At 43.3% G+C, this 14471-nt stretch overlaps 1 protein-coding gene across 2 annotated transcripts in view; it reads left to right on the top strand.

Annotated features, from left to right (window-relative positions):
* The window catches only part of TTC39C (tetratricopeptide repeat domain 39C), a 127932-nt gene that overhangs the window by 2523 nt on the left and 110938 nt on the right, over positions 1-14471 (top strand). The window contains exon 2 of one of the 2 annotated variants that reach the window (XM_055236033.2): positions 3190-3617. The exons of the other annotated variant lie outside the window; for it this stretch is intronic. Within the exon in view, the coding sequence (XP_055092008.1) occupies positions 3190-3253 (64 nt within the window). The 3' untranslated portion in view covers positions 3254-3617. Of the gene's footprint in view, positions 1-3189; positions 3618-14471 lie in introns of those variants that run through there. 2 annotated transcript variants of the gene reach the window in all.

The raw sequence follows: 14471 nt of genomic DNA, 5'->3' as shown, positions 1-14471 counted from the left end.
AATAGAAGGCAGTATATGAGTGGTTGGAAAACTCTCTCACAGCAACAGCAGAGAGATGCCCCTTCAAAGATATTTCTCTGTGGGCGAGTGCGTTGGAGGTGCCCAGGGAATATTTACCTTGTATAGCTAGGTGCTGTCTGCTTGTATTTTGAAATGGGAACTGAAGATAAGGAAGGGAAAACTGTAGTACCTCTTTTCTGCCAAGCACAGTGCTAGACACATTCCCTTGTATATTCTCACTATTCTCATGACAACAAAAGAGTGAGGTGTATCTTATAACGAGGGACATGAGACTTAGTTTTTACTATGTACCAGGACACAAACGTAGTTCTAAATCAAGGACTCTTTTCATTTTACCATTCTGCCTTCCTCACTAAATTTATAATAATTTGTCATCTGCTCTGCCACCTTGTTTTCCAGCAATGTTAAAAAGCCTTTTTTAGAGATGGTGGGAGGGAAAAAGACAGGTAGACAGAGATGGTATCATCCCATCAGCTTTCCTTGGCTCCATCTGATTTGTTTGTGGTGTGGACAATCATTGCATTCTTCCACCTCCCAAAAGGTGCTTCTGATGTATGTTTTGGAAAGCACAGTTGCATACAGGTGTGATCATGGACCAGTGTCCTGCAACTTGGCTTCCAGTCCTACTTTTGCCATTTTGTGGCTTTGACTTTGGTTTTTCAAAATTTTCTTCCTTATCTATCAAATAGGAGTAACAATAAGAGTACCCACATTATCGTGTGGTGGTTAGAATGAAAAGAAATAATCCATGGCCCCAACTAAGTGTAAGCACTCACTAAACTCTAGCTAGCTTCTGTACATGGTGCCTTCCCTGCTAGTACTGTGTTTTCTTCTTGACTGCATAGTTCGAGTACAAGACACAATGTCCTGTGTGCAGGTAGCTTTTCCATTTAAAGTTCATCTTACGTATTACATATGAAAGATTTAAGATTCTATTATGCATTGGGAAACTTCCCTTTCTGTTCCAAAGTTAAATGGCCTGCTGAAGGCTCAGCAGTGACTTGATAAATGTTTGAGGAGCACCCCCCTGGCTCATTTTATCTACATAACAGGGATAGGCAAATTACCCTCTCTGTCTCCTTTTTTAATGATTGTTTTCACAGGGGGACACCCTTCCTCTACTAGTAAACCTTCCAGAGTCTTATTGTTACAGTTTAACAGTAGAAACATATTTTGTATGTAGCGTAACAATATTTTTTATTAAAGCAAGAAGGTCATTTTCTCATGCCACCTTACTAGAATGGTGAAAGTTTATCAACAGCTGCCTGATGAGAAATGGTTACTTTGTAGAAACAGATTATCCTGAAGGCCAATCTCGAATTGGTGGCAAGTCTGGATTGTATAATTCAGATATTATGCATATAGGAATTAGAACTATATGCACAGTAGAAGCCTTCTTTTGGAATATAGGACAGCTCCCTGGTTGGGATTTGAAACTGTAGCTGCTTTTCTATTGGAACTATAGTAATAATGTAGCAACAAACTGCCCTTTGGTGATGCTGAGCCACCATTATGCACTTTGAGGTGTTTTCCCAGAGGTTAGGATAGATTTGTCCTGCTGGAGGGCACTTCTGCTTTGAACCCAAGTCCATATGTTTATAAGTTCGTGATCTTGACCACCTGAAGTCAAGTTCCTGATCTTGGTCTTACTGCCAAGTGCTCTAGTCTAGCAGCAGTTGCTCCCCCTCCACACACAGACACTCATTCCCTTCCTCACTCACTCATTCCCTTCCTCACTTTGCATATGTGACGTGCGCTCAGACCTTTAGTTGCTCAGGCACATAAGATAGACTGTGGGTTAGGTGCCAAAGACATGTGCTAGATACTCCGGTGCTGCAGTGTAGGTGTAGGTAAAGCTGATGGTGATACGGAGGCTGGGAGACATACGCATGGTCCCCTGGAGCCTGTAGAAGAAAAGCAGCGTCTAACCCAGCCTGAAGGACGGTTTCGTGGAGGAAATGATGCTTGAGCATTATGATGGGGTAGAGGTGAATCAGTTGAATGAGGAGTTGGGAGGGGCGGGGCAAGGAGAAAAGGAGAATGTGAGAGGTGGTGAGGTTTAAACGGAAACCTAGGAGAGGAAACAGCAGAAAAACCCACGTGGAGACATGAAATGACATTGGGAAAAGAGTGGTCAGAGCTGCACGCTCACCAGTATTACTAGGCCGTTGCATTGGATGGCTTGTTCTACGCTTCTTTTCTTCCTGCCACCGGTCAGTCCGTGTTTCCCGTGGTCGGTGCTTTTCTCGGGTTTACTTTGCTGCTGGGTGTCAACTCACTTTTCACCATGACCATTGTCCACAGCGTGGCTGTCACAACCATAATTCACTCTTGGCTCCTTGGGACTTCAGGATCCTAATGTCACCACCTTTTTTCTCTTTATGGCTTGAAATATTACTTTTTAACAGAGGACTGGCAGAAGTGAAGCACATGGAGGCCTGAGGAGCATGAGACGTTTGGAGCTTCTGACCCAAATGAGCTTCGCAGTTCTTATTTCTGCTGCCCTGATGCTGAGCCACCCTCCTCCACTCTTGAGGTTACCAGCCCATCTCCCGCTTTAACTCTTGGCATTCTTTTTGATCCTAAGACTTCTGCAGTTTTTACCTCTGCCAGGGCTACTACCAGTTTCTGGCTGTAGATATTTTAAAGAGTCCTACGTACTCATTGTCAACTAAAATAGGAAACATATATCGTTACTATGAATGTTTATTGGTACATAGTTGCTATGAATTGTGACACTTCCTTTTCCATTTTAAACTATAAAATGGCAAAAATGTATTAAAAAGCAAGAAAAATTTGTGGTAAGTAATGTGAGTGTACATAAAATGAATGTATGGACCCTAAATTGTTTAACACAGTTTTTGGCGCATGTGACAAAGCCATATGAGAAAGCCATAGGATCTGTGGCCTCATTTTGTGAGCATGTGGATTGCAGAGCCAGTGTTATCATACATATGGTTCCATATAATCCAGGAGTTGGTAAACTATGGCCCGTGGGCCAATTCTAGCCTGACACCAGTTTTTGTAAATAAAGTTTTGAGACACAGCGATGCTCATTTGGTTATGTGTGGTCTGTGGTTGCTTGTGCCCTACACCTGCAGAAATGAGTAGTGTCAGAGACCATACGGCATGCAAAGCCTAAAATATCTACTCTCTGGCCTTTTACAGAAAAAGTTCTTTGACTTCTGAGAAAACCTCAGCGCTTCCTGGAAAAACTCAAAGGCGCTTGTAAGAGATGTTGAGTCAGCAGGCCTCTGAGCCTCTTCTCTGCCTAAAACCATGTCAGATTCTTGGGAGGACTGGAAGGACTTGCAGGCTGTCCATGTTTTCTAGACAATTCAGCTGCTCACAGACAAGAATGTGTCTCTACCTTGCTCCTGGAGATGATAGGAGAGTCCACAGATGCAGAGATGTAAGAAAAGGAGAAGCAATGAAAAGCAGAAATGGTTTAAGGGAACTGGCGGGAAAGACAGGAAACTCATCTGTTGACTTTTTCCATCCTCTTCAACTCAGTGGTGTGTTGGAAAAAGGCCTCTTTTTCCCCCAACTATTACACTGTCTGAAAAGGTCCTAATTAAATATTCATTAAAGATTCATTTGGCTTGAGATTCCTTTTAAAATGCAGCTGCCTGTAGAATAATAGGAGAGTTTGGAGGAAATTATCAGGAAAAAAATACCTGTGCTATTGTGTATGTAAGTCTCTGTAAGTGTGTACAAGTATACAAGAAACACTTGTACAAATACACAAGGCGAAAGATGTGAGCCTTTAAAAGAATGTGTTCTCTAAGTCACATATGTAGTTATCCCTCAGTATTCATGGGGGATTGGTTCCAGGACCCCCAGCGGATACCAAAATCTGTGGATGCTCAAATCCCTGATAGAAAATGGCGCAGTATTTACGTTATCACCTACACACCTGAAATCATCTAGTAACTTATAATACCTAATATCATGTAAATGCTATGTAGATTGTTGTTATACTGTGTTGGTTAGGGAATAGTGACAAGGGAAAAAGTCTGCATATCTAGTATTAATGCAACCTTTTTTTCCAAGTATGTTGGATCTGCGGCTGGTTGTGGAACTCGCGGACAGTGAGGGCTGACTGTATTGTATTAACCGGTTGAGTGAGAGTACCTTTTCCCCCCTAATTTAGTTGAAAGAAGCTATATTGAGTGAAATAAAGTTTTGATGAGGTTTTTTTTTAAAAGGGAGAGAGAAGTAATATTGAAACACGGAAGCACTTCCTATTCTAGATACACGAAACCACTTGTAGATCCCCAAAAGTGGTATTTCAGGAGCCTAGACCTTTCGCACAGCCTGTTTTAGTTCCTGAAATACCATTTTCACACCTGGTCTCCTTTGCCAGGGTAATCCTTCTATTTACCCAGCAGCAACAGTGGGACTGGAAGAGGCTATGAAGGACTCAGGGAGAAGAGAGAGTATCAAAAAAGTACAGAAAAGTAGATGGCTGTGTGGCAAAGATGAATTGATCTACTTCAAAACTGCCTAGTGCTAGCTGTACCCTGTGAACGGAGTCGGGTTGGGTAGGGAAGAACTGGTCCCTGTCCTACACAGCACCTCTTTCAGCACTTACTCTCCTCCCAACACCCTAAATTCACGAGGCTGCTGCTTATTCTGTAACGTGGGTCCATTTGGGGGTTGAATAGCCTTTGTGGGCTAACCTGGGGAATATGCATTACAGTTTCTGAACAAGTGACTGTGAATACATGTTTTATGTAAAACTATTCATGCATTTGCTGTGTAGGAAGAGAAAGTCATGCCTCCTTGAAGTGGATTTGATGATTGAGCTGGGGTTTCGCCTTTTTTCGAGACAGAGTCTTGCTCCATTGCCCAGGCTAGAGTGCAATGGCACGATCTTGGCTTACTGCAACCTCCGCCTCCTGGGTTCAGGGGATTCTCCTGCCAAGCTGGGCCTTTTCTTATGTAAAGATGGTTGGTGGTTTGCACCACCCTTTTCCCTAGCTGAGGTTGCTTTCTCCATCTCTTCCTTCTTGCTCAAGAATTTCAGAACACAAGAAATATGCCTACATATATCTAAGGTAGTTACTCCTGTCTTACAGAAAAACTCAATTATTACAGAGAAAGCCCCTAGAGAGTCAGGAAGTTCATCTCTCTAAAAAGTCTGTGTTCACAGAGTTTCTGCCATGAACAAAGGTAAGAGGTTTCCTTCAAGGAGGCATTACTTCATACCTTTATTCAAATCTACCTCAAACAGAGTCACTTTAACACTTAGTCTTGTCCAAAGCTGTAATATCTGTGAACTCACTGGCTTAGGTGACTTTTTTTCTTGCGTACATCAATATAAACACATAATGATAAATGTAAACACATAATGATTTCAGGTATATGGGAGGATGTGTGTAGGTGATACGCAAATACTGTGCCAATTTCTATCAGGGATTTGAGCATCCACAGATTTTGGTATCCGCCTGGGGTCCTGGAACCAATCCCCCATGGATACTGAGTGATAACTACATATGTGACTTAGAGAATACATTCTTTTAAAGGCTCACATCTTTTGCTTTGTGGGCCAGCATTGAGCCAGCCCACAGCCCCAGCCTTGCCTGAACTTTTCTCCTCGTTTAATCCCCCCGCCAGCTCTGTGAGGGGTGCCTTTATTATCTCCCTTAGACGGAGGAGGAAGAGCCCTGGGGCATGAAGTGGCCCAGCTCGGGTCTCGCAGCAGTAGTGGGGAGTGCTGGGGTTAAAACTGGGCTGCCTGGCCCCAGAGTCTGGGTGTGACCGTGTGCTATCTAGCTCTCTTACAGAACTTTTACAGTAAAAGGAGTCACATGTGTCCTGTCAAAGCCATTTTGGGGCAAGTTCCTTTAGCAATATGCAGATTGCACTCTGACACACAGAAGCTATCCATCAAACCCCCAGAGAGATCTGTCTTCAGGGGAGATGTCATCCCAAGCTTTAGACCCTTTGTGGCTCCCAGTCTTGTGTAGGATAAAGCCCAGCATCCTGGCCTTGCCTCCGATGTCCTGTGATGTGGCCCTGTCTGCTTCCTGTCCTGCTCCCCTTGTCCCTTCCATGCTAGTTGTGCTGGAATATTTTGCATCATCCAGCCAGGTATATCTTGCTCTTCCAGACACAGTTCAGATTTCTAGAAAAAGGTTGTATGACTCCTCTGCACTCCTGCGGCATCCCGTCTTACCTTTATCTGGCACTTGTGTTGCATCAAAATTGTTTACACGTCTGCCTGTCTGCATGAGTGGGCTGAGATGGTAGAGATGGGTAATACCTGGACTGCCTCTCCAGGTGTTCCTAGCCTTCCTGAGGTTGCTGGGGTTATGTGGGGTCCAAGTTGTTAAAGGCATAACAGCTGTCCTTTATTTGCAGTCAGCAAGTGCAGCCCAGGAGGCAGCTGCCCTGTAGGAGCTCTGAAAGCTTTGTTCCTCATCACTCCCTCCCATTCTGATGGCATGGGTATGTCTCTTGACCCAATTTGAGGTGCTCCAGACGGGCCATAATATTGATGTTCTGCTTCTCATAAGCAGTTGCCAGAGCTCCTGCCTGGCCCCGTCACTGCCTTTGCCTTGGAACATCCAGGCTGCCCTGTGCTGAGTAAGGGTGATGGGAAGCAAAGCCACTGCTGAGCCACATGCAGGTCTCAACAGTGCCACCACAAAGAAAGCTGGGCCCTAATGACACTCAGTCTCCTGCTTCCAAAGAGGTCACAGGTGTCAGCTGCACCTGGCCTGGGCAGTGTAACTCGGGATGGCTGCTCTCTGAGCTATTCTGTGCTCAGTGTTGTGTGCAGTGACAAGGAGGCCAGCCCAGCTGGTGGGACTTTCGCTTCTCCCATCTGATCCCTTGCAGGGCTCTGGGGTACCCCTAGGGGGTGGTGCTATGATAATGCTCTGATGCGATTTGCCTGTCTGGCATGAGAAAGTAGAAATGTAACTGCCAGACTCCAAAAGCCAGGTCCTGTGTTTCAGGAAGAACTGGTCTCTGGGAGAACCTGGTGGCTAGGAGGGGAAGCTTGCTAGAGCAGTGACTCTCGACTCTGTCACACTGATGCACCCTTTTGCTAACAAATATTTTGCAATTCCCCTTTTATGATCCTGAAATGAAATCGATAGATGAAATAACCTACTCACGCATACAATATCTGAAAATCAATAGAATGCCCAAATAAAATTACATATATATACACACGTATATATACGCATATATATACACACGTATATATACGCATATATATACACACGTATATATACGCATATATATACACACACATATATATACATGCATATATATATACACACATATATACACACACATATATATATACACACACACATTATATATATATATATATATTTTTTTTTTTTTTTTTTGAGATGGAGTCTCACTTTGCCTCCCAGGCTGGAGTGCAATGGCCGATCTTGGCTCACTGCAACCTCCACCTCCCAGGTTCAGGGAATTCTCCTGCCTCAGCCTCCTGAGTAGCTGGGACTGCAGGTGTGTACCACCACGCCTGGCTAATTTTTGTACTTTTAGTAGAGATGGGGTTTCACTATATTGGTCAGGCTGGTCTTGAACTTCTGACCTCGTGATCCGCCCACCTCGGCCTCCCAAAGTGCTGGGATTACAGGCAGGAGCCACCACGCCCGGCCTACATATATTTTTAAAGTGTAAATGCTCAGCACACCTTTATCTGATGATAAAATGAAGTAGTTAGGTGACTGCACCCTTGTATAATAAAGAAATATTGGATTTAGGAGAAGGTGAGAAGGTGAGAAGGTGCTGCAGAGGAGAGAAAAGAGCAGGTATGCTTTAAAATAAAGGAAATAACAGACCAAATTTACCCGTAAATGTTAAGGGAAGGAGGGAAATAGCCCTAACCTGCCAAGGCAAAATACTGGCTGTTAAAGTGGTTTTAATAAGAAGTGTGACATTTTTGCAATGAACCAGGCCTTCTTTGTCAGGATGCTATTAATTTCCTGTGTTAAGACATAGGATGTGTGCTGACAGAGTGTCTCAGAAAACATATCTCCCATCGTTAAATCCCTCTGCACACCAAGAACTTTAGAGACCATTGCCTTTAATAGGTGTCCAGGATTAGACGATGAATTGAAAAAATATTCATAGGATAGTTGAGTGGCAACCGACTCCTGAGGACAGTTTCAGAGTAAGGTTGAAAAACAAGACTCAAACCCAAAATAAATAGTTGGGGTTTTTTTGTTTGTTTTTGTTTGTTTGTTTTGACAGTCTCACTCTATCTCCCAGGCTGGAGTGCAGTGGCATGATCTCAGCTCACTGCAACCTCCAATTCCTGGGTTCAAGCGATTCTCGTGCCTCAGCCTCCTAATTAACTGGGTCTACAGGTGCATGCCACCACGCCTGGCTAATTTTTGTATTTTTGGTAGAGATGGGGTTCTGCCATGTTGGCTAGGCTGGCCTTGAACTCCTGTTCTCAACTGATCTGACTGTCTTGGCCTCCGAAAGTGCTGGGATTACAGTCATGAGCCACTGTGCCCGACCTCCAAAATAAAATAATTTTGACATGTCATTTTCATGACAGAAGTTTCAGTATGCTACGTATCCTTAAGAATATTGGGTGGCAGAAATGAAATAAATGTATTAATGAAATGTATTTGTTCCAGGATTTCATATATCTTCAATAATTTATTTGGCTTTAAATATATTAAAGGAGCTTTCAGTATCACTATTAAATATTGGCAGGTGATATACAAATGCAAAGTGGTTTAGCTGCGGTTTGTTGACAACTCAGATGCTACAAGTAGTGTTGCTGTTGGTGACATGGTTTTCCATAATTGTAAACAAATCTTGATAAACTGTGTATTTAAGCAGTGTAAGGAGTATTTTGTGTTTCTACATAAATGGAGGTAGATTCTAGAACTAAATAAAGTTTTTCATCTGTGTGGTCTTCCAGGAAATGTTCAAAAGTTTTGTGGGACATGAGACAGTGTGCTGGATGATCTCATACATTGCAGGATGCCTTGGGTCATTGGTCCCATTCCACTACAGTCATCATGTCACCCCAAAACGACTCCACAGGTTTCCAAAATGTCTCCATTGAGAGGCACTGAGCTTGGGGCAGGAAGGTTTAGGACCGGATTTGGTCTCTGTGGCTGAATCCCTTAGCCTGCTTAGAACAGCACAGTAGCGGGGTCTTTCTGCAGACAAAGTGGGACTGTAGGAAGGGAAGAGACTGCCCAGGCTGGCACAGCTGTGGCTGAAGGAGAGAGGTGGAGAAGGGAGTGTCTCTGTTGCATTGGTGACGGCAGGCGCCAGGACAGAGGCCAGGTGTAGGGTTCCTTGAGAGGTGAAGAGCCCCTAGTGTTGGGCTCCCTGGGTCACACTGCCCCTAAACATCGCTCACACACACATTGCTTCTAGGGCCCAAACGGCTCCAGAAAAGTCTGGCAGCTCAGGTTTCTCCGTCCCTTGCCATGTGGATGGAGAACTAAGGTGTTTCCCTTCCTCATACTCCACATGGATCTAGCTTACCGGAACTGTGTCTCTCCAGCCTCTAGGTGACTTTATTTTCCTGTCCTGTTCCCACCCAACTCTTCCTAACTTTGAATCTCAAACTATAAACTGGCCTATATGCTTCCCAGGAAGTGAGCAAGTTTTGTTTTTGTTTTTTGCTAAGTAGGTTATGCAAGTTAAACAAACAAAAATTTAGTTAAAAAGCAAAGGCTAAACCCTATGAATCAGGGCACAGTTGCCTCAAAGTTCCATGTTCTTTAGAAGCATGAGATGCTTCTAAAATGTGAGGAAATAGAGTCAGATGCTTCATGATTTTCTGTTGAGCTTGTACTTAGAAGTAATTAGGAAAGGAAAGCCACATAATGTAGTATGTTATAGGGCACCTTGATACACAGATAGGCAGAGCTTTCCCTGGTCCCACCCTCAACCATGACATCAGTTGCATCCCATAATACATGTTAGCTCAGCCTGTTTTACATGCTCAGGTGCACCATAACGCTCCTTTTGGGTGGGGCTTTTCCAGGAAGATACGAGTCTGAGCATGGTGCGCCTCACTCTTAGTGCCTACAGCTGGGTGTTATTTGCTGCTCTTTCCACTTTGGCCTTCACACAGCTTATTGTCTTTTGTTGCCTCCTTCCATCTGCAGCAGCCATCCTTTGTGTTGTACTTCATTAAATTGTCACTCCATAAAATAAGCATCAAAGATAAACAGATTTGCAAATATTTGTATCATTCTGTCTCTCTTGCAAATGAAACTCTTTGGTACTGTTCTAACAGGACAGGACAAAAAAGGGAAAATGACATTTTGAATCCAAATTCAAGTTGAATTTGCTAAATGACAGAGAAACAAGAAGCAATGGGCTGGGCACAGTGGCTCACACCTGTGATCCTAGCACTTCGGGAGGCCGAGGCAGGTGGGTCACTTGAGGTCAGGGGTTCGAGACTAGCCTGGCCAACATGGTGAAACCCCCGTCTCTACTAAAAATACAAAAATTAGCCGAGCGTGGTGGTGGGCGCCTGTAGTCCCAGCTACTCAGGAAGCTGAGGCAGGAGAATTGCTTGAACCTGGGAGGCAGAGCTTGCAGTGAGCCAAGATCGCGCCACTTGCGAGACTCCATCTCAAAAAAAAAAAGTAATCGGATTAAACTAAAATTCATGCTGCACGGCCTGTAGGATCGCTTCCAATAGAATGAGTCACTGGCAAGGCTTTGAGTGCTTCCTCTCTTCCCCAATTTCAAATGGTGAATTGCAAAATTTCAAGTTATGTGTTGTCAACTGATACCTGGAACAAGAAAGAACTTGATATCTTTCTGTCTTGCAAATTATGCTCACCCGCATCTTTATTTAGGCCTAAAATAAAGTAGCATGTTGGAATTCATCAGCTGCACACATCTCTGATGTGACTTTTTTTTTTTTTTTTTTTTTTTTGCAATAGGGCCTTGCTCTGTCACCCAGGCTGCAGTGCCGTGGCATAATCATAGCTCACTGTAGCCTTGATCTCTTGGGCTCAAACCATCCTCCTGCCTTAGCCTCCTGAGTAGCTGGGACTACAGGCCTGTGCCACCACACCCGGCTAATTTTTTATTTTTTTATTTTTTAGTAGAAATGAGGTCTTGCTGTGTTGGCCAGGCAACTCCTGAGCTCAAGCAGTCCTCCCACCTCAGCCTCCCAAACTGGGATTACAGGTTGAGGCACTGCGCCTGGCCTGATGTGACTCTTGACTTATCCAAGGCTACATGGGGGCTGCTTTTCCAGGCCTACAGTTGTTGAAGGAATTGGGCTTCTGACTTTTCTCCACATTATAGCCAGGTTTGCATCCATTTAGTAGCACAGAAAAGAGTTTTGTTTACATCTGGAATGCCATTTGCTTCGGCTGTCAACCATGTGGATCCAAATCTATTTTTGGTTATTTCTGTATTGATGATTGGTGAGACACTCGTTACTTTGAGTTATCCAAATTCAAACTGAGCTAGAAATTACTCCTCTTGAAATAGCATGGGGGAAAAAAAAAGGAGGTGGGAAAGGGCCGTGGTATGGGGGGAAATGGCTAAACTACTTATAAACTACTTAAAAGTTTAGCCAAAGTGTCAGGACCTGCTGTGGTGGAATCTCAGAGATTCTTGTTCTGTAGAAATTGCCAATGTGAAAATGACAAGGAGAGAATGCTTGAGTGTTTTTCTGTAGCCCTTGTGTGACATTTTGGATCTGGGCTGGGCTTATAAGAGAGAATAGTTGAGGCTAACTTGAAATTGGGATCTTTTCTCCTAATGGAAGAACGTTGAGTTGTAAAACAAAACAAAACTTCATCAAAGAGCTATTCTACTAAAGTCTAGAAATTTATGCTTAAGGAAGCCTGTGAATAGTAATGTAAACCCAAGTGAAATTTTCTCGACCTATGCTCTACTAAAAACTGAAGAAAAATGTAGATGTCTTAGTGAAAGATGGACATTTTCTATGACATTCAGAGTTGTTTACTGAGAACTAGTTCACACAAAATGTTATTATGAAGAATGTGTCTAGCTTCCCTTTGAAATGACTTTCAACTGAAAAATAGAGAAGTCTGTAGTATTTTTATTTTTATTTCTTTATTGTTTTTTGAAATGAGGTCTTGCTCTGTCACCCAGGCTGGAGTGCAGTGGTGTGATCTCGGCTCACTGCAATCTCTGCTTCCCAGGTTCAAGCAATTCTCCTGTTTCAGCCTCCTGAGTAGCTGGGACTACAGGCACATGCCACCACGCCTGGCTAATTTTTGTATTTTTAGTAGAGACGGGGTTTCACTATATTGATCAGGCTGGTCTCGAACTCCTGACCTCGGGTGATCCACCCATTTCAGCCTCCCAAAGTGCTGCAATTACAGGCATGGGCCACCGCGCCCATACATAATATTTTTAAATGATTGCCTAAAATTAATTAGTGTTTGGGTTGCTTGTATAAATAGATGTGTGTGGTTTTGTTGTTGTTGTGAGATGGAGTCTCACTCTGTCGCCCATGCTGGAGTGCAGTGGTGCGATCTCAGCTCAGTGCAACCTCTGCCTCCTGGGTTCAAGGGATTCTCTTGTCTCAGCCTCCTGAGTAGCTGGGATTACAGGCGTGCACCACCACGCCTGGCTAAGTTTTCTATTTTTAGTAAAGACGGGGTTTTTCTGTGTTGGCCAGGTTGGTCTCGAACTCCTGACCTAGGTAATCCACCCACCTTGGCTTCCTAAAGTGCTGGGATTACAGGCGTGAGCCACTACACCTGGCCAGATGTGTGTGTTTAATCCTCAAAGCATTCCTGCAGTTTGTAGATTATGCCACATATAATAGAGGAATCATATTACAACTTAAAGCTCATTGAGAAAATAATGAAAATGTCTTTTAAATTTCAATAGTTTGTGGGGAACAGGTAGTGTTTGGTTACATGGATAAGTTATTTAGTGGTGATTTCTGAGATTTTGGTTTACCTATCACCCAAGCAGTATACACTGTACTCAATGTGTAGTCTTTTGACCTTCAGCCCCCTCCCACCCTTCCCCCGCTGAGCCCCCAAAGTCTATTGTGTCATTCTTATGCCTTTGTGTCCTCATAGTTTAGCTCCCCCACATAAGTGAGAACATACGATGTTTGGTTTTCCATTCCTGAGTTACTTCACTTAGAATAATGGTCTCCAGCTGCATCCAGGTTGCTGTGAATGTGATTATTTCATTTATTTTCATGGCTGAGTAGTAGTTCATGGTATATTTACACCATATTTTCTTTATCCATTCATTGATTGATGGAAATTTGGGCTGGTTTCATATTTTTGCACTTGTGAATTGTGCTGCTATCAACATGCATGTACATGTGTCTTTTTCATATAATGACTTCTTTTCTTTTCCTCTGAGTACCCAGTAGTGGGATTGCTGCATCAAATGGTAGATCTACTTTTAGTTCTTTAAGGAATCTCCATACTGTTTATAATGAAAATGTCTTGATTAATTTTGTTACTTTTAAAATAGTCCTTGTTGAAGGATGGGTTAGAAAGTCTTTTTAGTTGAGAAATGTGGTTTGGATGTCCTCTTTGTAAATTGCTTATCAGTGCTGTCTCCATGTGCCATTAGCATAGAATAGAGATGAATTGCCTATTTATTTGTATGAGGTAAGATAGAGAAGGAACTATTGCTGATGAGTTAGGAAGATATTTGATGCACATTAATGATAGATTGAGAAAAACTGTTTGAAAATTGACTAATCTGAAGAATTATTTTCAGAACATATCAGTAACTCTTAATAACTATTGAGACTTAGCAATAAATGAATATGAATTAAGCAAAACTAGAGAGGAATCTGAATATAGTTAGAAGTAGTACACTCTTGTAATCATACAAGTCTGTTGACCTTTGCTTAAATGCCTACACAGGCAAACAGTGACAGTGAATGGGGGTCAAGTGGGTCATAGGTGCACGCTGTTCGTGTGTCACTGTGTCGTGTGTATTTCTTCCTTAATCCTAATTCTCTCAACAGCCCCAAAGATAGGCCTATTTTTTTTTTTTGAGATGGAATCTCACTCTGTCACCAGGCTAGAGTGCAGTGGCGTGATCTAGACACACTGCAACCTCCACCTCCCAGGTTCAAGTGATTCTCCAGCCTCAGCCTCCTGAGTAGCTGGGATCATAGGCACCCACCACTACGCCTGGTTAATGTTTTAGTAGAGATGTTTTCACCATGTTGGCCAGCCTGGTCTCAAACTCCTGACCTCAGGTGATCTGCCTGCCTCAGCCTCCCAAAGTGCTGGGATTACAGGCATGAGCCACTGCGCCCGGCTTTTTTTTTTTTTTTTTTTTTTTGAGACAGGGTCTCACTCTGTTGCCCAGGTTGGAGTGCAGTGGCAGCGCGATCTCAGCTCCTTGCAGCCTCCGATTCCTGGATTTAAGCGATTCTCATGCCTCAGACTCCCGAGTAGCTGGGACTACAGGCATGTGCCACCACAACTGGCTACCTTTTT

Source organism: Symphalangus syndactylus, chromosome 1, assembly GCF_028878055.3.
Source record: "Symphalangus syndactylus isolate Jambi chromosome 1, NHGRI_mSymSyn1-v2.1_pri, whole genome shotgun sequence".
Classification (NCBI taxonomy): Eukaryota; Metazoa; Chordata; class Mammalia; order Primates; family Hylobatidae; genus Symphalangus; species Symphalangus syndactylus.
The sequence above is the reverse complement of the archived record's forward strand: the minus strand, read 5'-3'. Positions and strand labels throughout refer to the sequence as shown.